A 21,656-nucleotide genomic window follows, 5' to 3' on the forward strand; every position below is an offset into this window, starting at 1 on the left:
AGCCTCAGGCCAGCCTTTGTATCTGTTGTGTGAATCCAGTTGAGTTTCTGATTACTGGTAGCCCACTCAATATTCCTGGAGGATCAGTGACGGTGATACCACTGAATGCCAAGGTATGATGATAAGATTCTCTCTTATTGGAAATGATCATTGCCTGGCATTTGTGTAGCATGAATATTATTAGTCATTTTCCAGCCCAAGTCTGGATTTTGTTGAATTTGTATATTGTTGCATTTGAACATGGACTGCTTCAGGAACTGAGTAGCCTTGAATAGTGCTGAACATTTTGCAGTCATTGGCAAACATCCCCACTTGATGACCGAGGGAAATGTCATTGAAGCAGCTCGAAGTAGCAAAATAGGGAAGTCTTAGAAAAATTATATAAGCTGCTAGTTTGACTACAGAATACTGTGTTCTCTGTAGTCCAGAGAAGGTTTGATCTGGTGATCCTGGGTAGGGATGGACTGTCTTATGAAAGAGATTTTATATCTGGACTAATTATTCTATATCCCAACAAAAGAATGAGAAGTGACCTTATCGAAGCAGACATGATTATTAGAAGACTTGTAGGGAATTTTTCAAATTTGTTGTTTTTAGGACCAGAGGGCATTATTTCAGAATAAGGCAGTATCCTTTTAAAGTAGAGATGAGCAATTTCTTCAGAGGGTAGTGACCGTGTAAAATTATTAAGAGACTGGTTAATAAGTACATTGGAGGCCGAATTTTTAATTAGTAAGGGAATATAGGGTAAAATGAAAGTGCAGATACTGAAGATCTGAAGCAAAAACAAATTGCTGGAGAAACTCTGCAGATCTGACAGCATCTGTGGAGAGAAAGGTTAATATTTCATGTCCAGTGACCCTTCAGAGTCCTGGTTGATGGGCAGGAAAGAGGAATTTTGAATTATCAGATAAGCTATGGTCTCATTGAATGGTGGAGCAGATTCTGGATTGAATGGCTTGCTTCTGCTCTTGCATCTTATGGTCATTTCAGTCTTTAAGAGAAAATCCTAACGCTTAACATTTCCCCTGGGGAAATCATCCTGTCAGCATTCACCCCATCGTTTATGGGAGAGCAAACCAAGCAAGTAAGCACAAAATAAACCGGAGGGCTTTGAGATGACTGGAGGAAGCAAGAAACCATGGAGTGCAGGTTCGCATTTTCCTCATGGCAATAAATACAGAAACGATGCATTCCTTCATTGGGTGAATGTTGAATGCAGGAGCAGAAATGTAATGCTGGGACGTTAAAGTCAGTGGTTAGGAAGTAGTTGAAGTTTTGTGTACAGTTGTGATCACGTTGTGGAAAAGAAATTCTTCCAAAGAAGAGAATTAGGTGATTTACAAGAATGTTGCTAGGGCTGAAAAGTTACAGATGAGAAGATTGGATTTGATTGTTTGCCTTCAAGCAGTGGAAGCTGAATGATGACTTAATCAGGGTGTAGAAAATACGGAGGGGCTTTAGTAGAGTTATTAGGGTGGCATGGTGGCTCAGTGGTTAGCACTGCTGCCTCACAGCACCAGGATCCCAGGTTTGATTCCAGTCTCTGGCGATTGTCTGTGTGGAGTTTGCACATTCTCCCAGTGTCTGCGTGGATTTTCTCTGGGTGCTCTGTTTCCTCCCACAGGCCAAAGATGTGCAGGTCAGGTGAATTGGCCATATTAAATTGCCCATGGTGTTAGGTGCATTAGTCAGAGGGAAATGGGTCTGGATGGGCGACTCTTTGGTGGGTCACTGTGGACTTGTTGAGCCAAAGGGCCTGTTTCTACACTGTAGGGAATCTAATGTAATCTAATCTAAAAGACCTGTTTCCTCTAGACAGCAGGCTAATCACCGGGGGGTTTACTTATAAAGTGATTTGTAGAAGGTTTTGAGGGGAATTGAGGAAAAATCTTCTCATGCAGAGGGTGTTGGGAGTCTGGGAATTGCTGATTTCTGGAGTTTGTTGTGTTTGGGATCCTCAACTTGTTTAAAGGGAAGCTGAATTACACCTGAAACACTAACGTGTCTGTATATTTTTGTAAACCCGTCCTCTTCACAGCTTTGCCAAATTTGCCATTGAGATAATCACTCCCCTCTCTTCATGCTAGTCATGTATATAAATTGTAAACGCTTGAAGTCCCGGTATTTATCTTTTGATGCACTATCCATTACATCTTGCCAACTTGAAAAAGACCAATTTTACATCTATTTGCTGCTTCCTGTTAGCCAGCTAATCATCTGCCCATGTTAATTTGCAATTCCCAGAGCCATGAACTTTTATTTTCTATAATATTTTAATGTGACACCTGATGGTGATATGGTGGCTCTGTGGAGTTTGCACATTCTCCCTGTATCTGCATGGGTTTACTCTGGGTGCTCTGGTTTCCTCCCACAGACTAGAGATATGCAGGTTAGATGAACTGGCCATGCTAAATTGCCCATAGTGTTCAGGGATGCATTAGTTCGGGGAAATGTCGATTAACTGGGTAGGGAATTGGGACTGGGTGAGATGTTCTTTGGAGGGTCGGTGTGGACTTATTGGGCCTAATGGCCTGTTTCCACACTAGGGATTCTATAAATTCATGCAGCACTCCATCAAAACCTCCTGATCTTGTATTCAAATAATAAAGGCAAGTATCCCATATATCAGCTTAACCACCGTATATGCCAGTTCTGTTGCATTCAAGGATCAGTGGACATGCATACCATGGTCCCTCTGATGCTATTACTACTTAAGATCGTACCATTCATTACGTACTCCCTTATCTTGGGCCTTCAAGCATGTATCATCTTTCTTCTTGGAGTTAAATTCAATTTGCTAGTTCTGTTCATCTGATTAGTCCATTCATGTCATTTTGTAAACCACAGCTTTTCTGCTTGCTGTTTGCTACTACAACATCAATTCTTGTCATATGCAGACATAATGATCAAATCTCTTACATTTGTGTCCAGATCGTTAATGTGCACTACAAATAAAGTAACCTAGCACCAGATCTATGCTCTGCCTTTGGAGGTCATTCTTGAAAACACCCATCAACCATCACTCTCCTTCCTGTCACTGAACCAATTTTCCATCTCCCCCTGGATCACATGAGCTATTACCACCGTGACCAGTCAGCCATGAGACTTTGTCAAAAGCCTTACCAAAGTCTGTACAGGCTACATCCACTGCATTGCATTTCCCTCTTCCATATATCTATTTCCCTCAAAACTCAGTTTTCATTTGCCACCATCTGTCACAGTGGAATTAGAACCTGGGTCCCCAGAACGTTGTCTGTTTCACAAATCCGTAACAACACAAACAATGACATTATCTCTCCTTCCAAAAAAAAATTCTCTCTTGTATTTCTGGCTAGCTTTCTCGTGCTCTGATTTCCCTCTGTTAATTTTTGGCCATTCCTAACTGATTTTAATATTCCATGCAATCTTCTGACCTGCCTTTGCTCAATTAATGCCTTTTCTATTTGTTCAGTACTATTTTTAATATTTATAGTTAACCACTGATGGCAGGTCCATCTCTCTCAATTTTTCTGGGGCGGTGTATTCTAAATTGCCTCAGCTCTCAGAACAACTTTCTCCATCTGTCTTAAGGTCACTCCAAGTTTTGAAATAGTGTGTTCCATTGTTCTAAAAACATTCTTCCCAAATCTACCTTATCAAGGCCATTCAGGATCTTGAATACTTCAATCAAGTTATACCTCACTCTCTCAAATTCCAGTGGAAACAAGTCCAGCCTGTCCTTCAAAAGACAGCTCACTCATTCCAGGTATCAGTCTAGTAAGCCATCTCTGAACTGCCTCAGTGTATTTGAATCCACCTTTAAATAAGGCAGTTTTAAAACTGCACATACCTCATCTGCCAAAGCCTGAATGTTTTCCAAATCCTCCTACACATAGGCAGAGTTCTTCAGTACTTGAGTTGCAAATGACGCTGCATATTGTGTGATCATACTCACTTCTTTGAAGCACTTGAAAATTGTCAGGCCAGAGATGATTGACAACCACAATCTTCTTTCTTTCTTCTAGGTATGACTCCAATCAATATTGACTTTAGTTTTTCTAGGGCTGCTTGATGTCAAGGGCAGCTTTTCTCCCCTTCCCTCTGGAGCTTAACATTTTTTTTCATAATTAGACTAAGGCTGTAATGGCATCAGGAGCTAAGTAACCCTTCTAGAATACAGATTAACTTTGAGCTTTTATTGCTGTCTAAGTGATGCATGTTGATGCTTTACCACCCCTTTCTTTACTTTGTAGATGACGAAGAATGCACTCATGAGGTGATCATTAACCCAGTTAGATTGCCCTGTGTCATTTTATGAATGGAACGTGGTTGATTAATCTTCCATGTGGCTCGTAGATGCCAGTATTGCAGCAATACTGGAACAGCTTGAATGGGGTTGCAGCTATATCTGCAGCTCGGGTCTTCACTACTGCTGGTTATGCAGTGGGATCCATAGACTTTGCAGTTTCCAGTGCATGCAACCATTGCTTGATATTCTGTAGTGAATTGTTATAGGAGTGTTTTGATCCCAGCCGAAGGTAATATTGACTAGTTGAGATCCCAGAGTGAAACCAGACCTCATAGATCATAAAACATTTACTTTTGCTGACCAGTCACCATGCTAGTCAATCACTAGCAGCCTTATGTGAATGCAGGCATGGTTGCAGGAAGAACAAAAAAAATGAAGTGCTCTCTATGTAAGACAATTTTAAGAGGGCAATGTTTCTACAGAGGGTGGTTCATGTATGGAATAATTTGCTGGAGGAAATGGTGAAGGCTGGTGTGATTGCAACATCTAAAAGGTATCTGGATGGGTATATGAAAGGGAAGGATTTAGAGGGACATGGGTCAAATGTTGGCAAGTGGGGACTGGATTAGGTTAGGATAGCTGGTTGGCATGGATGAGTTGGATCAACGAGTCTATTTCTGGTTGTATATCTCTGACTCCACCATAGCATACAGCCAAAAGACTGGACTCTTTTCTGTCAAATATCCTTTGCGGTCATTCAACACCAGGGAAGTATTGCTCTGTCTCAAGATTTCTTTCTTGAACAGTTCTTTCCATTTATGACTTGTTATGCTTCTGATAGCAAGGAGAATTCTATGAACACCAAATCTTGAGATTTCTGTGAAACAAACAAACAAACTATCTTTCCTTTAGGATGACTTCTTTCTCTCTCTTGAACTTGACCTGCTTGTGTCAGCTGACCATCTATTTTCTGTATGTCTGCATTTTAAACATTCAGCAATTAATTCCTCAGTTGTTGGAGTCATTCAAGTTGCAGACTGGCTTTGAACGTTTTATTCACAATGGCTGACCTTTGACCTTCAAAAGTGACATTCTTAAAAACAATTGAAACTTTTTTCCTTCATTTTCAATTGAAGTTCCCAACTAGTTCTATTCTACACAAACTATACAGCTGCCTGAAAACACAGTGAATGAAAGTTTACTCAACCTTTTTCTCTCCACAGATGTTGCCAGAGCAGTTGAGTTTTTCCAACATTTTGCTTTGTTTCACTTGTAAGTTTATTGGCTAGCAATTGAAAATAAAATTTATAGGACTAAGAGGAAAGAGCAGCCAAATGGGATGAATTGGCGTAAAATTGGGTGGACTCTGGTGTCCTTCAGCCAACTGTTGAATTGGAGGACGTCCTTTACCGTACAGACAACAGCATGCCATCGTTGTATAAATTGAAAGGACCTGAGAAAATAACTTTCCATCTTGTGGTCTGGACATTTGAACTTTAGAATTTTGTTTACCCTGTCTGTAGTCTTTTTCACCCATAATTTGTTGAACTCTTTCTTCAGGCACATGCTCCCCTCCCTTCTCTTGTCAGTCTTCTGCAGGGATTGTTCCCTTTGGGACACCCTGATGCACTCTTCCTTCACTCTCAACACCCACCCACAGTTCCCTGACATCTTGCATTTCAACTGCAGAAAGCGCAGCACCTGTCCGTTTACTTGCTTCCTCCTCAGTATCTCAGGCTCAAACACCTCTTCCAGGTGAAGCAGTGTTTTAGCTGCACCACACAATCTAGTCTATTGCATTCACTGCTCACAACGTGGTTTCCTGTACATTGGGGAAATGAAATATGGATGGGGTGACCGCTTCGCAGAACAATTCAGTTCTGTTCACAAAAAAGGCCCTGAATTTCCAGTTGTCTGCCAGTTTCAAAGTGTAACTCTGTTCCCTAGCCAACAACTGTGTCTCGGGCTGTCTGCAGCACTCTACCAAAGTTCAGCACAAGTTGGAAGAATAAAATTTCATTTTCAGCTTGGGAAACCTGCAGCCTTCCAGGCTCAATATTGAGTTCAATAGCTTTAGGACTTAAACTCTCCCATGTCTTTACCCAACACCCACAAACCAAGCCCAGTTGTCTCATAGTCTGCTATTATACCCTATTCATTGTTAGCCACTAGCAGTCCCCGCTAATAGCCATTCACCCTCCTAGCCAGATTGTTATCCTTTGTCTGTCCAACTGTTCTCCTGTCTTTTTGGGCTCCATCTCCACCTATTGTTTACTCATTGCCCCCTTCTCTCTCTTCCCCCCCCCCCCCCCCCCCGCCTATCTTCTGTATATAAACTGACATTTTCCCAGCTAAAATCAATTCTGACTAAGGGCATTAACTGATTTCTCTCCACAGATGCTGTCGGACCTGCTGAGCTTTTCCAGCAATTTCTATTTTTGACTCCGATTTACAGAATCCACAAGTTGTTTTTGTCAGTATGTTTGGGAATTTTGAAGGGGTATAGTTTAAGTCACATTGAATTAGAGACCCTTTTTTGTTAAATGGGTTGCAATAAGTAGACTTCCTTTTCATAATAAACCCTGTGTGAATTACTTGTGTCCTGATTATCAGTCAGTCAAATTGGGATTTTATACATTTTGTGATAGCTTGTAGAACAGTGGAGCACTGTTTTTGACACACTCATGACTTCCCAGTTAAGTCATGATACTTGTTTTAAAATTTTAAAAATATGATACCTGCAGCTGACATAACCCAAAATTCTATTCCAAAATCTCTGAATGGGCTTAAAAGCTCAACTTTGACTTGAGTGAGAATGCTCCTACTTATCTACAGCTGACTATGCTGATTTCTTTAAAAGATTCAAAATATATTCAATGCAAAGAATATGGAGGAAAATTGGGAACAACCAATTGAATTAGATGATCAACCGTAACCATAATATTTGGCAGAGCAGGCTTGAAGGGCTGAATGGCCTACTTTTGCTATTTTCTGTTCCTGCATTTTACCTTAAAGCATGTGAGATTACCCAGCAATGCTTCTTATGGTGAACTGTAGTGGATTGTTCAACACCTTCAAATGCAATGGAACAATACTCATGCTTGCTGAGAAATAGACATGCTTTGGGTAAAATCAGATTAAAGCTTCTCAGAGGTGCTAGTGAATTGTATGATTCTTGAATGTTGGAGAGTGATGGGAGATCGAATGTCTCATGGTTTCCTTGCTTCTGTTTTCAATTCCTTTAGCTGTGGTAAAATACAACTTGACCAATCCTGAATCCAAATCAGATGATGCCAGTTTACATTAACTCAATGTCCTCCAAATACATTCGAGATGATATTGCATCAGTTAACTTTGCTTGTTTTTTCAAGCTGTAAACAACTTCTTGTTCTGCTGTTTTTCAAAAAATCTTATGATGGAGTTTGTGATTAACTTGTGCTGGGCCCAGTGTCCTGGTGAATTGAATAACAACAGTTGTAGAGAGCATTAAACTAATGAAGGAATGAGGGGTGGTGGTGGAAATGTAGGCTCACAAACAAGAGGGTATGTCTGCATTACAGGGCAGTTATTTGGATTACACTAACCAGAGTAGGACATGAAGGGGCAGAACGTACAGACGGAAAAAAAAAAGCAGTTAGAATCCTAGAATCCCTAGAGTGTGGAAATAGGTCCTTCAGCCCAACAAATCTATTCTAACGCTCCAAACTCCGACCCATTCCCCGACCAATTACTGTACATTTACACTGACGGATGCACCTAACTTGCCCATAGTGTTCAGGGTATGGGTAGTTTAGCTTGGCTAATTCACCTAACCTGCACATCTTTGGACTGTGGGAGGGAACTGGACCACCTGGTGGAAACCCATGCAAACATGGGGAGAATGTGCAAACTCCACACAGTCGCCCGAGGCTGGAATCGAACCCGGTTTCGTGATGCTGTGAGGCAACAGTGCTAACCACTGAGCCACCGTACTGTCTTTTAATAGGGTATTAAGAGGAAAAAGAAAATGGTAAGATTAGATTCCCTACAATGTGGAAACAGGTCCTACAGCTCAACAAGTCCACATCGACCCTCTGAAGATTAACCCACCCAGACCCACCACTCCCCCACTGAATGATGCACCTAACACTATGGGCAATTTAACATGGCCAGTTCACCTGACCTGCACATCTTTTGACTGGGAGGAAACTGGAGCACCTGGAGGAAACCCACACCAGCACGAGGAGAATGTGCAAGCTCCACAAAGACAGTCGCCCAAGTCTGGAATTGAACCTGGGACCCTGGTGCTGTGAGGCAGCAGTGCTAACCACTGAGCCACCATGCCATGGTGAAAAGGAAAAATTATTAGCTGTTTAATGTGCATAGTATTCAGAACAAAATAGATGAATTCATGGTACAAATACAAGTTAATGTATGTGATTTTATAGTTGTGACGGAGACACAGTTACAAGGAATTTAAAGCTGGAAATTAAATCTTCAGGCTTATGTGACTTTCCAAAAGGACAGGGTGGAAGGAAAAGGTTTTTGCAGTATTACTTATATGGGATAGAATAAGTACAATAACAAGAAATAATCTTGGATCGGAAGATATAGAATTCATATGGATGGCTGTAGAAGCAAAAAGGAAAAGAAGACACTGATAGAAATAGTCTATAGTATCCACACAGTGAGACAGAGAATCAATCTGGAATTAGAGGACATTAACAAGCAGTATGTTAGTCATGGGTGTCTTTCATCTTGTAGAATGGGATAGGCAGAGGAAGAATTCATTTTGATTTGGGACTGTTAAGAGAATAACATGGATCCAACCACTGATCAGACTGTTTGCATCTGGTTATGTATAATGAGACAGGTGTAATAAATGATAGCAGAAAGAATCTGAGGGAGCCGTGACCGTAAAATGGTGAAATTTAACATTTAGTTCTGAGAGAGAGGAACTTGGGTTGGAAATCACGGTGCTAAGCTTAATTAAGAGCGCTTTACAAAGGAATAAGGGCAGAGTTCCTTGCAGCAAAGATGGGTTAAGGACCAAAGCCAGACACTTAACAAAATGGCTCACAGCAAAGACTTATTCCAGTGAACGAGATGGTTTCAAGGGAGAGGATAAACCAACCATGGTGAACTGGGGAAGTTGGGAATAGCATTGGTTGAAAGAAGAAAAGATACAATGTAGCAAAGATTAGTGATTTAGACACATCCCCAGGACCTGATAGGATGCAATGTAGAATAATAAAGCAAGTATCTACAGAAATGGTGAATACACTGGTAGTAATCTTCTATGAATCCTTAGATTCTGGAGAAGTCCCAGAGGGTTGGGAAACTATTGATCTAACACTTATTTAAAAGGCAGAGATAAAAAGTGTAACTATAGGGCCTGTTAGCTTAATGACTGTAATTGGGAAGATGTTAAAGGATGTAACAGAGCATTTAGAAATGCATAATATGGGCCAGCCACATCAGCATGGCTTCATGAAGAGGAAATGCATGCCTGACAAATTTATTGGAATTCTTTGAGGAGGTAACAAGCAGGATAGATAAAATGGAAGCAGTGAATGGAATCTGTTTGGATTTTAGGATGGCTTTTGATTGGTACCACATGTCTGCTCTCACCTGAAAGAATTGTAGTAAATTTGTCAGGCTTGGTTCGCATTTCATGAAGCCATGTTGACCCTGCTTGATCATTTTGTATTTCTAAATACTTAGTTTTTCATTAAGGATGTAACAATACACATCATCCCAAAAACCAAGAAGTTTCCAGGAGGTGGTCATGAATCTTAAATTAGGGTCATCTGATTTGGTTAGTGGTCAGGAAGAGGAAATTGTGATTGCAAGTGGGGCAAATAAAAGGGTCCCGGGGACGAGAGCCTTGGCTTTTGTAATTGCCCAAATGGGTTGGTGGTTTTTCCAGCTTGTTTGGATGAGGTGGAGGGGGGTTGTGCTACCTAGCCATTACACTGTAGTATGGAAGCCACAAGAATATAAAAAAAGGAATGAAATGGGGATAGGATACTTTATTGTGAAGGGCATTGAAACTGCTATCTGCAGGAAAGAGCAAGAGTCCAAACAGCTTTTTTTTATTCTGCCTAGTGGTAGGATTCAGGATCTCTGGTCTGTGCTGGGGAAGAATATGCTGTGTGAAGTAAAGGATAAGTAATAGGAGCAGGCGCAATCCATTCAATAAGATAATGAATATACGACATTCCTCTGTCCACTTTCCATTCCTTCCCCTAACACTTTATCCCCTTAATGATCAAGAATCCATCTTTGCCTTAAATGCACAGTGACTCTGTCCCCAAAGCTCTGTGGCAAAGGCACTCACATCTCAAAAGAATTTTCTTCTCATCTCAATCTTAGCTTGGCACCATTTAAGTTTCAAGACTTTATCCTCTGGGCCTAGACTCTCCATGAACGGAATCATACTCAGCATTTCCCCTGATTAGTAAGATTAGGGAGGGGTATGTTGATTCTCGGGTGTTTAAATATTTAAGGAGGTGGTGTTGTTGGGTGTCTTGAGAAACATTTAAGTTAGATAAGTCCCCGGGGCTGATGTGATCCTTTCCCAGGATACTGAAGAAGACAAGGGAGGAGATTGCTAGGGCCTTGACAGAGATTTTTGTCTCCACTTTAGACACAGGTGAGATCCCAGAAGACTGAAGAATAGCCAATGTTGTTCTTTTTGTTTAAGAAAAGCAACACTAATAACCTAAGGAATTATAGGTAAGCCTTCAATCCATGGTAGGGGAATTATTCTGGAAGATTCTTAGGGACAGGATTTACATGCAATTGGAAAGAACATAAAACAGTAGAGCACAGTACAGGCCCTACCGCCCTCGATGTTGTGCTGACCTTTTATCCTACTCTAAGATCAGACTAACCTACATACCTTTCATTGTACTATCTTCCGTGTGCTTATCCAAAAGTCACCTAAATGTCCCTAAAGTATCTGACTCTACTACCACTGTTAGTAGTGCATTCCACACACACACACACACACACACACACACACACACACCCTGCTCTCTCTGTGCAAAGAACAACTTCTGACATCTCCCCTAAACCTTCCTCCAATCATCTTAAAATTATGCCCCTTCGTGATAGCCATTTCCATCCTCAGCAAAAGTCTCTGGCGATCTACTCTATCTATGCTTCTCATCATCTTGTACACCTCTCTCAGGTCACCTCTCATCCTTCTTTGCTCCAGTGAGAAAGACCCTAGCTCCCTCAACCTTTTCTCATAAGACATGCCCTCCAGTCTAGGCAGCATCCTGGTAAATCTCCTCTGCACCCTCTCGAGGTGACCAGAACTGAACACAGTATTCCAAGTGTGGCCTAACCAGGGCTCTATAAAGCTGCAGCATAACCTCTAGGCTGTTACACTCAATGCCCCTGCTAATGGAAGCCAAAACACCATATGCCGCCTTAACAATCCAAAGTTGGATGGCAACTTTGAGGGATCGATAGATGTGGACCCCTATTCCTCCACAACTGCTAAGAATTCTGCCTTTCACCCTGTATTCTGCATTCAAATTCAACCTTTCAAAATGAATCACTTCACACTTTTCCAGGTTGAACTCCATCTGTCATTTATCAGCCCAGTTCTGCATCCTGTCCATGTCCCGTTGTAACCTACAACAGCCCTCCACACTATCCACCACTCCACCAACCTTCGTATCGTTACCCACGCTTCCGCTGTGTCATCCAAGTCATTTATAAAAATCACAGAGCAGAGGTCCCAGAACAGATCCCTACGTAACACCACTGGTCACAGAGCTCCAGGCTGAATACTTTCCATCTATTACCACCCTCAATCTTCTATGGACCAGCCAATTCTATATCCAGTCAGCCAGATTTCCCTGTATCCCATGCCTCGTTACTTTGAGCCTACCATGGAGAACCTTATCAAACACTTTGCTAAAATCCATGTACACCACATTGACTGCTCTACCTTCTGTGTTTTGTCGCATCTTCAAAGAATTTCATAAAGTTTGAGAGGCATGACCTGCTGGTCTCAAAGCCATAAGACCATAAAACATATGAGTGGAAGTAAGGCCATTTGGCCCATCGAGTGCACTCCGCCATTCAATCCTGGCTGATGGGCATTTCAACTCCACTTACCCACATTCTCCCTGTAGCCCTTAATTACTTGCGACATCAAGAATTTATCAATCTCTGCCTTGAAGACATTTAGCGTCCTGGCCTCCACTGCACTCTGCGGCAATGAATTCCACAGGCCCACCACTCTCTGGCTGAAGAAATGTCTCCACATTTCTGTTCTGAATTTACCCCCTCTAATTCTAAGGCTGTGTCCACAGGTCCTAGTCTCCTCACCTAACGGAAACAATTTCCTAGCATCCACCCTTTCCAAGCCATGTATTATCTTGTAAGATAGTCATGTTGACTATCTAATCAAACTATGGTTTTCCAAGTAATCATAAATCCTGTGTCTCAGAATCCTATCCAATACTTTGCCCACCATAGATCTAAGACTGGTTTGTAATTCCCAGGATTATCCCTATTCCTTTTTTTGAGCAATGGAATAACATTGAATAACGTGGCAAATGTTAGGTATGATAGCAAAGTTTGAGGTATTATTAACAGGCACATGAACAGGCAAGGAATAGAGGGACATGGACCATGTGCAGGCCTATGCGATTAATTTAGAATAGCATCATGGTTAGCACACACGAGAGACTGAAAAGCCTGTTCTCGTGCTGCATTGTTCCATTTAATATGTTTCAATAAGATCACATGTCATTCTTGTAAATTCTAATGAATTCATTCCCAACCTGCTCAACTTTTACCTCCAAGGCATACTCTTCATAACAGGGATCATCTTAGTAAACATTCTGTAAGCTACCTCCAACGCAGTGATATCTTTTAACTAAGAGGACCACAGCTGCTCTCAGTACTCCAGATGTGGTCTCACTGTACCTTGTACAGTTGCATTTAGACTTCCCTTCTCTTATACTTCAACCCCCCTCGGATGCTGCCTGAACTGCTGTGCTCTTCTAGCACCACTAATCAAGAAACTAGTTTCCAGCATCTGCAGTCATTGTTTTTACCCCCTTCAAGTAAGGGCCAAGAAGAACAGTGGACTTGAGCTATATGGACTTCAGCTATATGGACTTCAGTAAGGCATTCGACAAGGTTCTCCGTGGGAGACTGGTTAGCATGGTTAGATCTCATGGAATACAGGGAGAACTAGCCATTTGGATGCAGAATTGGCTCAAAGGTAGACAGAGGGTGTTGGTGGAGGATTGTTTTTCAGATTGGAGGCCTGTGACCAGTGGAATGCCACTAGAGTTGGTGCTGGGTCCACTACTTTTCATCATTTATATAAATGATTTGGATGTGAGCATTTGAGCTATAGTTAGTAAGTTTGCAGAAGGCACCAAAATTTTGAGGTGTAGTGGACAGCGAAGAAGGTTACCTTAGGTTACAACAGGATCTTGATCAGATGGGCCAGTGGGCTGAGAAGTGGCAGATGGAGTTTAATTTAGATAAATGTGAGGTGCAGCATTTTGGGAAAGCAAATCTTAGCAAAACCTATGCACTTAATGGTAAGGTGCTGGGGAGTGTTGCTGAACAAAGAGACCTTGCAGTGCAGGTTCATAGCTCCTTGAAAGTGGAGTCGCAAGTGGATAGGATGCTTTTGATATGCTTCCCTTTATTGGTCAGAGTATTGAGTATAAGAGTTGGGAGGTCATGTTGTGGCTGTACAGAATATTAGTTAGGCCACTTTTGGAATATTGGAATTCTGGTCTCCTTCCTATTGGAAAGATGTTGTGAAATTTGAAAAGGTTCAGAAAAGATTTACAAGGATGTTGCCAAGGTTGGAGGATTTGAGCTATAGGGAGAGGTTGAATATGCTAGGGCTGTTTTCCCTGGATCGTCTGAAGCTGAGGGGTGACCTTATAGAGGTTTACAAAATTATGAGGGGCATAGATAGGATAAATAGGCAAAGTCTTTTCCCTGGGTGGGGGAGTCCAGAACTAGACGGCATAGGTTTAGGGTGAGAGGGGAAAAGATATAAAAGAGACCTAAGGTGCAAGTTTTTCACACACAGGGTGGTACGTGTATGGAATGAGCTGCCAGAGGAATTGGTGGAGGCTAATACAATTGCAGCATTTAACAGGCATCTGGATGGGTATATGAATAGGAAGGGTTTGGAGGGATATGGGCCGGGTGCTGGCAGGTGGGACTAGATTGAGTTAGGATATCTGGTTGATATGGACAAGTTGGACCAAAGGGCCTCTTTCTGTGCTGTACATCTCTATGACTCTGACTTTATTTCATTAGCCTTCCTGATTACCTGCTTGTACCTATGTGCTACCGTTGAATTTTGTGCACAAGTATTCCCTTTGTGTTGCAGTTTTCCTCCATTTAACTAATACTGTTCTCTTTGTTCTCTTTCAAAAGGAGCAATTTCACATTTTCCCATCATTTTGCCAACTTTTTGCCCACTTAATTAACCTTTTCAATATCTCTCAAACTTTGGATACCTCTCACAAATCTGCCTTCCCACCAATTTTGTGTTGTCTGCAAATTTGGTATATTTGCTTCCTTCCTCCAAGTCATTGATAGATATTGTAAATAGCTATTGTCCCAGCACTAAGCCCTGTGGAGTCCCACAGCTCACAGATTTCCAATCTGAAATAGAATACTTTATCTCCACACTCTTTCTTGCCCACTAGCCAGTTCTTTATCTATGCCAGTCTACGACCTCCACATCCTGAGTTTTCATCTTATGAATTAGCCTCTTATGAGGTACCTTGTCAAATGCCATGTATAATTCCAAATGCAACACATTTTGTTTCTACAAGTTGTGCCAAACATGACGCCAAGTTAAACTAATCCCTTCGTCCGTGTCTCTCCATTCCTTGTATCTTTGTGTTTATCTAAAAATCTCTTAAACACCCCAATTTTATCGGCCTCCACTACCACCACACATGGCAGTGCATTCCATACTCCTATCACTCTATGTAAAAGGAAAAACTTGCCCATCAGATCTTTGACACCCCTCCAAGTGCATGCCCCCTCACTTTTGAGATTTTAAATTCTGGGAAAAAGGTTCTGACAGTTGGCCCTATCTATGTATCTCATTTTATGTCTTCTATCAAGTCTGCCCCCAGTCTCTGCTGCTCCACAGAAAACAATCCACACTTTTTTTAATCTCTCCTTCCAGGCAGCATTGTGGTAAACCTGTTCTGCACCCTCTCAAGCCTCCACATCCTTCCTGCAACATGGCAACCAGAATTGAGCACAATACTCTGTGGCCTAGCCAAAGTCTTATCAACATGCTATGAAAAATCACACAATACCAGGTTATAGTCCATCAGGTTTATTTGGAAGCACTAGCTTTCGGGGCACTGCACCTTCATCGGGTAGTTGTGGAGTATAACATTGTAAGACACCGAATTTATAGCAAACTTTTACAGCATGATGCAACTGGAATGATATATTGAAAAAGACCTGGATTGTTTAAGTGTCTCATCTTTTAGATTGACCATGTTTTTTCAGTTCATTCTTATGTAAATCCCAGAACACCTTATTTTAAAGTTACATTCTCAAGTGAACTTTAATAATAGGTGTCATGTCAGGTTAAAGTCTGTCTGTGTCCCAGTGTTCAGACTGATTCTAATTTTAAAAGAATTTGCAGAACCTTACATGGATTTATGCAATTTTTGAGTAAAATAAAATGTAATTCTGCAAGTACAAATTCACCCCATGAACTTGTGTGTGGGGACGCGCGTGTGCGCATGCGTGTGGGGGTGTGTAAAGGGGTATAAATCTGAGAGGGAGTGTGTGTGGAGGGTATGTGTGTGTGTGTATAAAAGACACCTTGTGTATGAGGGGGTCTGCATCAGTGTATAGGTCTGTAGGAGTGTGTGTAGTGCAGTGGGGTCACTTGTAGTGTGACATGAACCCAAGGTCCAGGTTGAGGCCATGCTCATGGGTACTGGACTTGGCTATCAGTCTCTGCTTGGCTACTTTGCATTGTTGCCTGTCTCAAAGTCCACCTTGGAGGATGGTCACCTGAAGGTCCAAGGTTGAATGGACTACTGAAGTGTCCCCTGACTGGGAGGGAACATGTCTGGCTAGTGATTGTTGTGTGGTGTCCGTTCATCTGCTGCTGTAACCTCTGCTTGGTCTCGCCAATGTACCTTGCTTCAGGGCATCCTTGCCCTCAACATATGAGAGAGCCTACGTTGTCCAGATTTGTTTCTGGGATCTGACTCATTCAGAATATCAACTGGAATCGTAATAGGCATTCCCTCTAATTTTCACACCAGTTGTACAGGCCTCTGAGGCTTGGGTGCGGCAGTGACTTACAGAAACAAAGGTCAGTGCCTTGATCAGCATGCTGACATTGGAATATACGCAGGCACATGGTTTAGAGGGAATGTTGATCGTAATATAGATGTTTCTGAACAAAAGCAAAATACTACAGATGCTGCAAATCTGAAATAAAAATTTAAAATGCAGGAAATACTCATCAGGCCAGAAACGAGAGTTAATATTTCTGGCTATTTTGTTAGAATGTTGATCAGCTGAGTATTTCCAGAATTTCCTTTTCGTTGTGGTACTGGATATTTCAATGTCACAGTTAAAAGATACACTGAATAGTGTTTAATACACAAAAAGGCAAATATTTTAATTTTAATTTTTAAAATTTTTTTTAAGGAAACAGTTCCCTTGCTATACACAGCAGATTCTCACAGAACATTGCAATGAGGTGTGGTTCTGCAAGTTCGCTAACGATGGCACTAAATTAGCAACAGGATCCAAGGACACCACGGTTATTATTTGGCAGGTTGATTTAGTAAGTACTATGGGAAACCTTGGTTTTTTTTTACCTTTATTTACAACTGCATTTTCAATTTGTGGTGAATCATTTACTTTAACTCAACATGTGTCTTATGTTTCCAAGGAATTGCATTGTCTCAACCACAAAACTGCAAATCCCCATTTAACATTGCCCACCTCAATCCAACAAGGCTCCTCCACAACAATGTTAAACAAAACAAAGTTAAAAATCTCTCAGAACCAGGTTATAGTCCTATGGGTTTATCTAGAAGCACTAGCTTTCGGAGTGCTGCTGCTTCATCAGGTAGCTGTGGAGCAGGACCATAAGAAAATTTATAGCAAAAGGTGTCATGTAACTGAAATGATGTATTGAACAAACCTAGATTGCTGTTAAGTCCTTCATCTTTTGAATGGGGTGCAGGTTTCAATTCATTAGTCTGTAAATCCCAGAACTACTTTTAAGTCACATTCTCTAGATCACTTAATGTTTTATATTAGCAAAAAGTGACATCTCAGCTCAGTCAATGTATTAAAGGTATGAGGTTAGAGTCTGTGTATCCAAATCTTGTCAGACTTGCTCTATTTTCAACATAGAAATTCATAAAATGTTATATGTATTGACTTCCTGTAGATTGTGAGCTTTTTTTGAGCAACATAGAATGCTTCTGCAAATTCACCACATAGACTGGTATGTGTGTGATCGCCCCCATCTATCTATCTCTCTCTCTCTCTCTCCCTCCCTCCACGCGCTCTCCTGCCCCGTGCCCCTGCTCTCCTCTCCCGCCCCGCCCCTGCTCTCTCTCTCTCTCCCTCTCCCACCCCGCCCCCGCTCTCTCTCTTTCTCTCTCTCTTTCTCTCCTCCCTCCCTCCCTCTCCCGTCCCCCCCTCTCTCTTTCCCGCCTCGCTCTCGCTCTCACCGACAAGTATCCAATAGAGTGTACCTATTAAGGGATACAGCAACAGGGGACCCTGCACTGATTGCCTATTCCCTTTCCCTCTCCTGGTGGTCACCCAGCCACCTGTATTCTCTACCTTGGATATGATTTCCTCCCTGTTTATCACCCCCTCAACTCGAATGATCAGAAGTTCTTCCAGCTCCAGTTTCTTAATGTGATCTGTGAGGAGCTGGAGTTGGGTGCACCTCTACAGGTGAAATCAGCAGAGACAGTTGTGATGACCTTTACCTCCTACATCCTGCAGGAAGTGCATGCACCTGTTCTAGCTTCCATTCCGTCTGCTTTAAATTGCCAAAAGGTTTATATTTAAATCTCACCAACCCTCCTCTCAGTCTTTGTTTTTTGGTTAGAGGAGGACGATGGGTGAGAGACACTACACGTTCAGTGATTCTGGTTTAGCCTCTGCCTGAATAGATTAGCACACTTAACCACCAGTCCCCTTGTCCGCTTCTGCTCTGTTCAGCCTCCACTCCATTGATTCACGAGGTAAGTATTTTATGTTCAAACTTATCTTCCTGGTTTGCGCAGTCTTGACTCACTGCGAAAACTGAGGTTGCTGATTCATGAGGCAAGTGTTTTAAGACCACATCTAAGATTGCATGCTCCCTTGCAGGTTTGGTAACAAGAAAGTGTTCCTCTTCAAGACACACTCTTCTGACTTGATTCGGCCAATGTGCACATTAAAGTCGCCATGACTTCTGCTGTTCCATTCTTAGATGTGTCGGATATTTCTTGATTGATCGCCAGTTCCACTGTAGCAGCATTATTGTGTGGCTTACAGACTACTCCCACCAGTGACTTCTTCCCCTTGCTATTCCTGATCTCCACCCAAATTGATTCAATATTTTGCTCCTTGGGTCTTGTATCGCCTCTACCTATTGCCTAATCTCATCCTTAATTAAAAGCATGACCCCACCTCCCTTACCTTCCTGCCTATCCTTCCTAATTATCTGATACCCTTGGAAATTTAATTTCCAGTCATCATCAACCTGCAAACATGTTTCTGAACTGCGAGCTAAATCATACGCCTTTGATCTGATATGCATAACAAGTTCATCGACTTTGTTTTGAATACTATGGGCATTTAGATAAAATGCCTTTATACTCATTGTACCTCTAGAATCTAGCAATCTCCCTGTCTTTTGCATGTGATTCTGTCACCCAGTTTTTTTTCTTTTAATGATTTTTGCTCTGGTCTCTGTTTCTTTCTGCCTGGACTCCCATCCTCCTTATCATTTTAATCTACCTTTCGTGATAGACTCTCTGCTCGTTGCATCTAGCTTTACATCAACTGCTGTATCTTCTGACCTGATGTTCAGGTTTCTCCTCCCCTCAACCCCCCCCCCCCCCCCCCCACCCAAACGCCCATGGCTGACCTATTCCTCAACAGCTGTAGCAAACCTGTCTGCAAGGATATTGGTCCCCCTTGAGTTCAGGTATAACTCATCCTTTCTCCAGAAGAGAAACCTAATGATACACAAACCTGAAACCCTGCCTCCTGCATCAACTCTTCAGCCACTCATTTGTTTGCCATTTCTTCCTATTCTTGTCCTCATTAGCATGTAGCACAGGCAGCAACCTAAAGATTACTACCCATGAGGTCCTTCTTTTTAGCTTCCTTTGTAACCCCCTAAATTCATTTTTCATGACCTTGTCCCTTTTCCTAGCTATGTCATTGGTACCAACGTGTACCACAATTTTGGGCTGCTCACCCTCCCCTTTAAGAATACTGTAGAATCGATCCAGATCATTCAGGAGGCTGAGGGGTTTATAGAGAGAAGTTACAGGAAGGCAGTCACACCTAGGTTACAAGGTGACCATTGAACCTTGAACCTGTGCCCTCGTGGAGTTGACCTTTCCACCCTGGCAACAAGACACTTTGACAATCCATCCTCTTTTTGTCTCTCAATTTTGTAAACCTCTATCAGGTAACCCGCCAGCCTCCATCTTTCCAGTGAAGAAAATCAGAGTTTATTCAATCTTTTCTCATAAGCAAAATCCTCCAGACGAGGAAACATCCTGGTAAACCTCTGCACCCTCTTCGAAGCATCCATGTCCTTCTGGTAATGTCACGGCCGGAACTAAACACATTATTCCAAATGTGGTCGAACTAAAGTTTTGTACAGCTGTAACATAACTTGCCAACTTATATATTTGATGCCCCAACTGCTGTATGCAAGCTGTATTTGAATGGTGCAGAAGCACCAAGCTAGACTATTATAATCCATGCAATTTTTTCCAATGTTGCCACTGCTGTTTTTCTCTCTTGCATTCTCACTGAATGAGATCTGTGGAGATGAGTCAAAGTGGCAGGAGGAGCAACTTCAATTTTGTTTTAAGTAAGCAGAAGCATGACAATACCAGCATGGTACTTCTGCATCGTTGCAGTTTGCACTTCTACAACTTGATCCTTTGGTTTGGTTCTGGATCTTAAAACAGGAATGCAATTGCAGGAGAGGGAAGCAGTGAGAGAATGACTCAGGGCGCAGTGAGCTTGTCAAAAGGCTGAGGCACTGAAAGAGGCCACGAGGTGGGAATTGGGCATAGTGAGGATCTACAAGATCCAAATAGTTTGCATTTTTCAAATTTTGTTTTAAATATATTTAATTTTAAAGTTATTTAGTCTAGCAATATGAAATATTCAACTTAAGGTAATTTTTATCTGATCACTAAGATCTGACAGAACCTAAATACAACTTTTATGTTAGTTACAATGGGCAGGTATGATACACTTAGTCATTTCACTTAGTCATGCTGTTCAGGAACACAGTGACTTACTATACAGTACTTAAAATCCATCATACCTTACATTAGACCATTCATTAATGTTGTTTGTGGTACAGCCCTTACACATTTTTTCTCAATTTTTCTGTCATTAATGTGGGCAGCATTGTAGTACCTTGCCCAATCTGCGTACTCTGTACTTATACCTGAACCTGTGGTTTATAATGGAAACCCATTCATTCATAGACTATTGTCAATTTTGTTCTCTCCTGAATATCTTCCAGAGGAATTTTTTTTCCCCTTGGCAAACAATGGTTGATGTAGGAAATTTGCAAAGTTATAAACTCCAAATAATGGGATTTCATTTTATGTAGGTGGTGTTTTCATTCTTGAGAAAACAAAAAGTTGTTGGAGAGCACAATGCTAATGCTTGGTGCTCAAATTCCAAAGTGTTTCAGTTCCACAGCGTTAATATACCTCATTGAGATGCTACAGAAATAGTAACGGTAAAATTGGATTTAATCGTAGAATCTCTAGTGCCGGATTCAAATATAGGATTCAGATACTGGGTTCACTGCAGCGTTTTGCTCTAATTTCTCTGTTGAAATGGCCTCAGGACAATAGTGCAGGAACATTAATCTAAGAAACTAACCAACTATGGCCCATAGCAAGTTTGAAAGACAATAAGTCAATCATACATTAGTAATGTCATGCACAGTCTGAAAGGGTGATGAAAGCAGGTTTTGTTGCAACATATAAGTAATATTTGGATGAACAGTTAGAATGCCACGTATAGGGTATGCACCAGGTGCAGGTAAAGAGTGTACTTCAGTGAAAACAAATACTGGAGATCATAGCAGGTCAGGTAGCATCCTGGAGAGAGAGCAAGCTAACATTGAGAGTATAGATGACTCCGTTTCAGTGTAGTTCAATGTTTG

At 41.6% G+C, this 21,656-nt stretch overlaps 1 protein-coding gene across 3 annotated transcripts in view; it reads left to right on the forward strand.

The window, feature by feature from the left end:
- Window positions 1-21,656, forward strand: part of LOC140455514 (WD repeat-containing protein 26) — a 97,292-nt gene that overhangs the window by 35,450 nt on the left and 40,186 nt on the right. For all 3 annotated transcript variants that reach the window (XR_011952910.1, XM_072550459.1, XM_072550467.1), the window contains exon 7: window positions 16,916-17,054. Coding sequence is in view for 2 of the 3 variants with exons in the window: in XM_072550459.1 (XP_072406560.1) it covers window positions 16,916-17,054 (139 nt within the window). In the remaining variant the exon portion in view is untranslated. The remainder of the gene's footprint in view (window positions 1-16,915; window positions 17,055-21,656) is intronic.

The sequence above is a fragment of the Chiloscyllium punctatum genome, chromosome 3, assembly GCF_047496795.1.
Source record: "Chiloscyllium punctatum isolate Juve2018m chromosome 3, sChiPun1.3, whole genome shotgun sequence".
NCBI classification, from domain to species: Eukaryota; Metazoa; Chordata; class Chondrichthyes; order Orectolobiformes; family Hemiscylliidae; genus Chiloscyllium; species Chiloscyllium punctatum.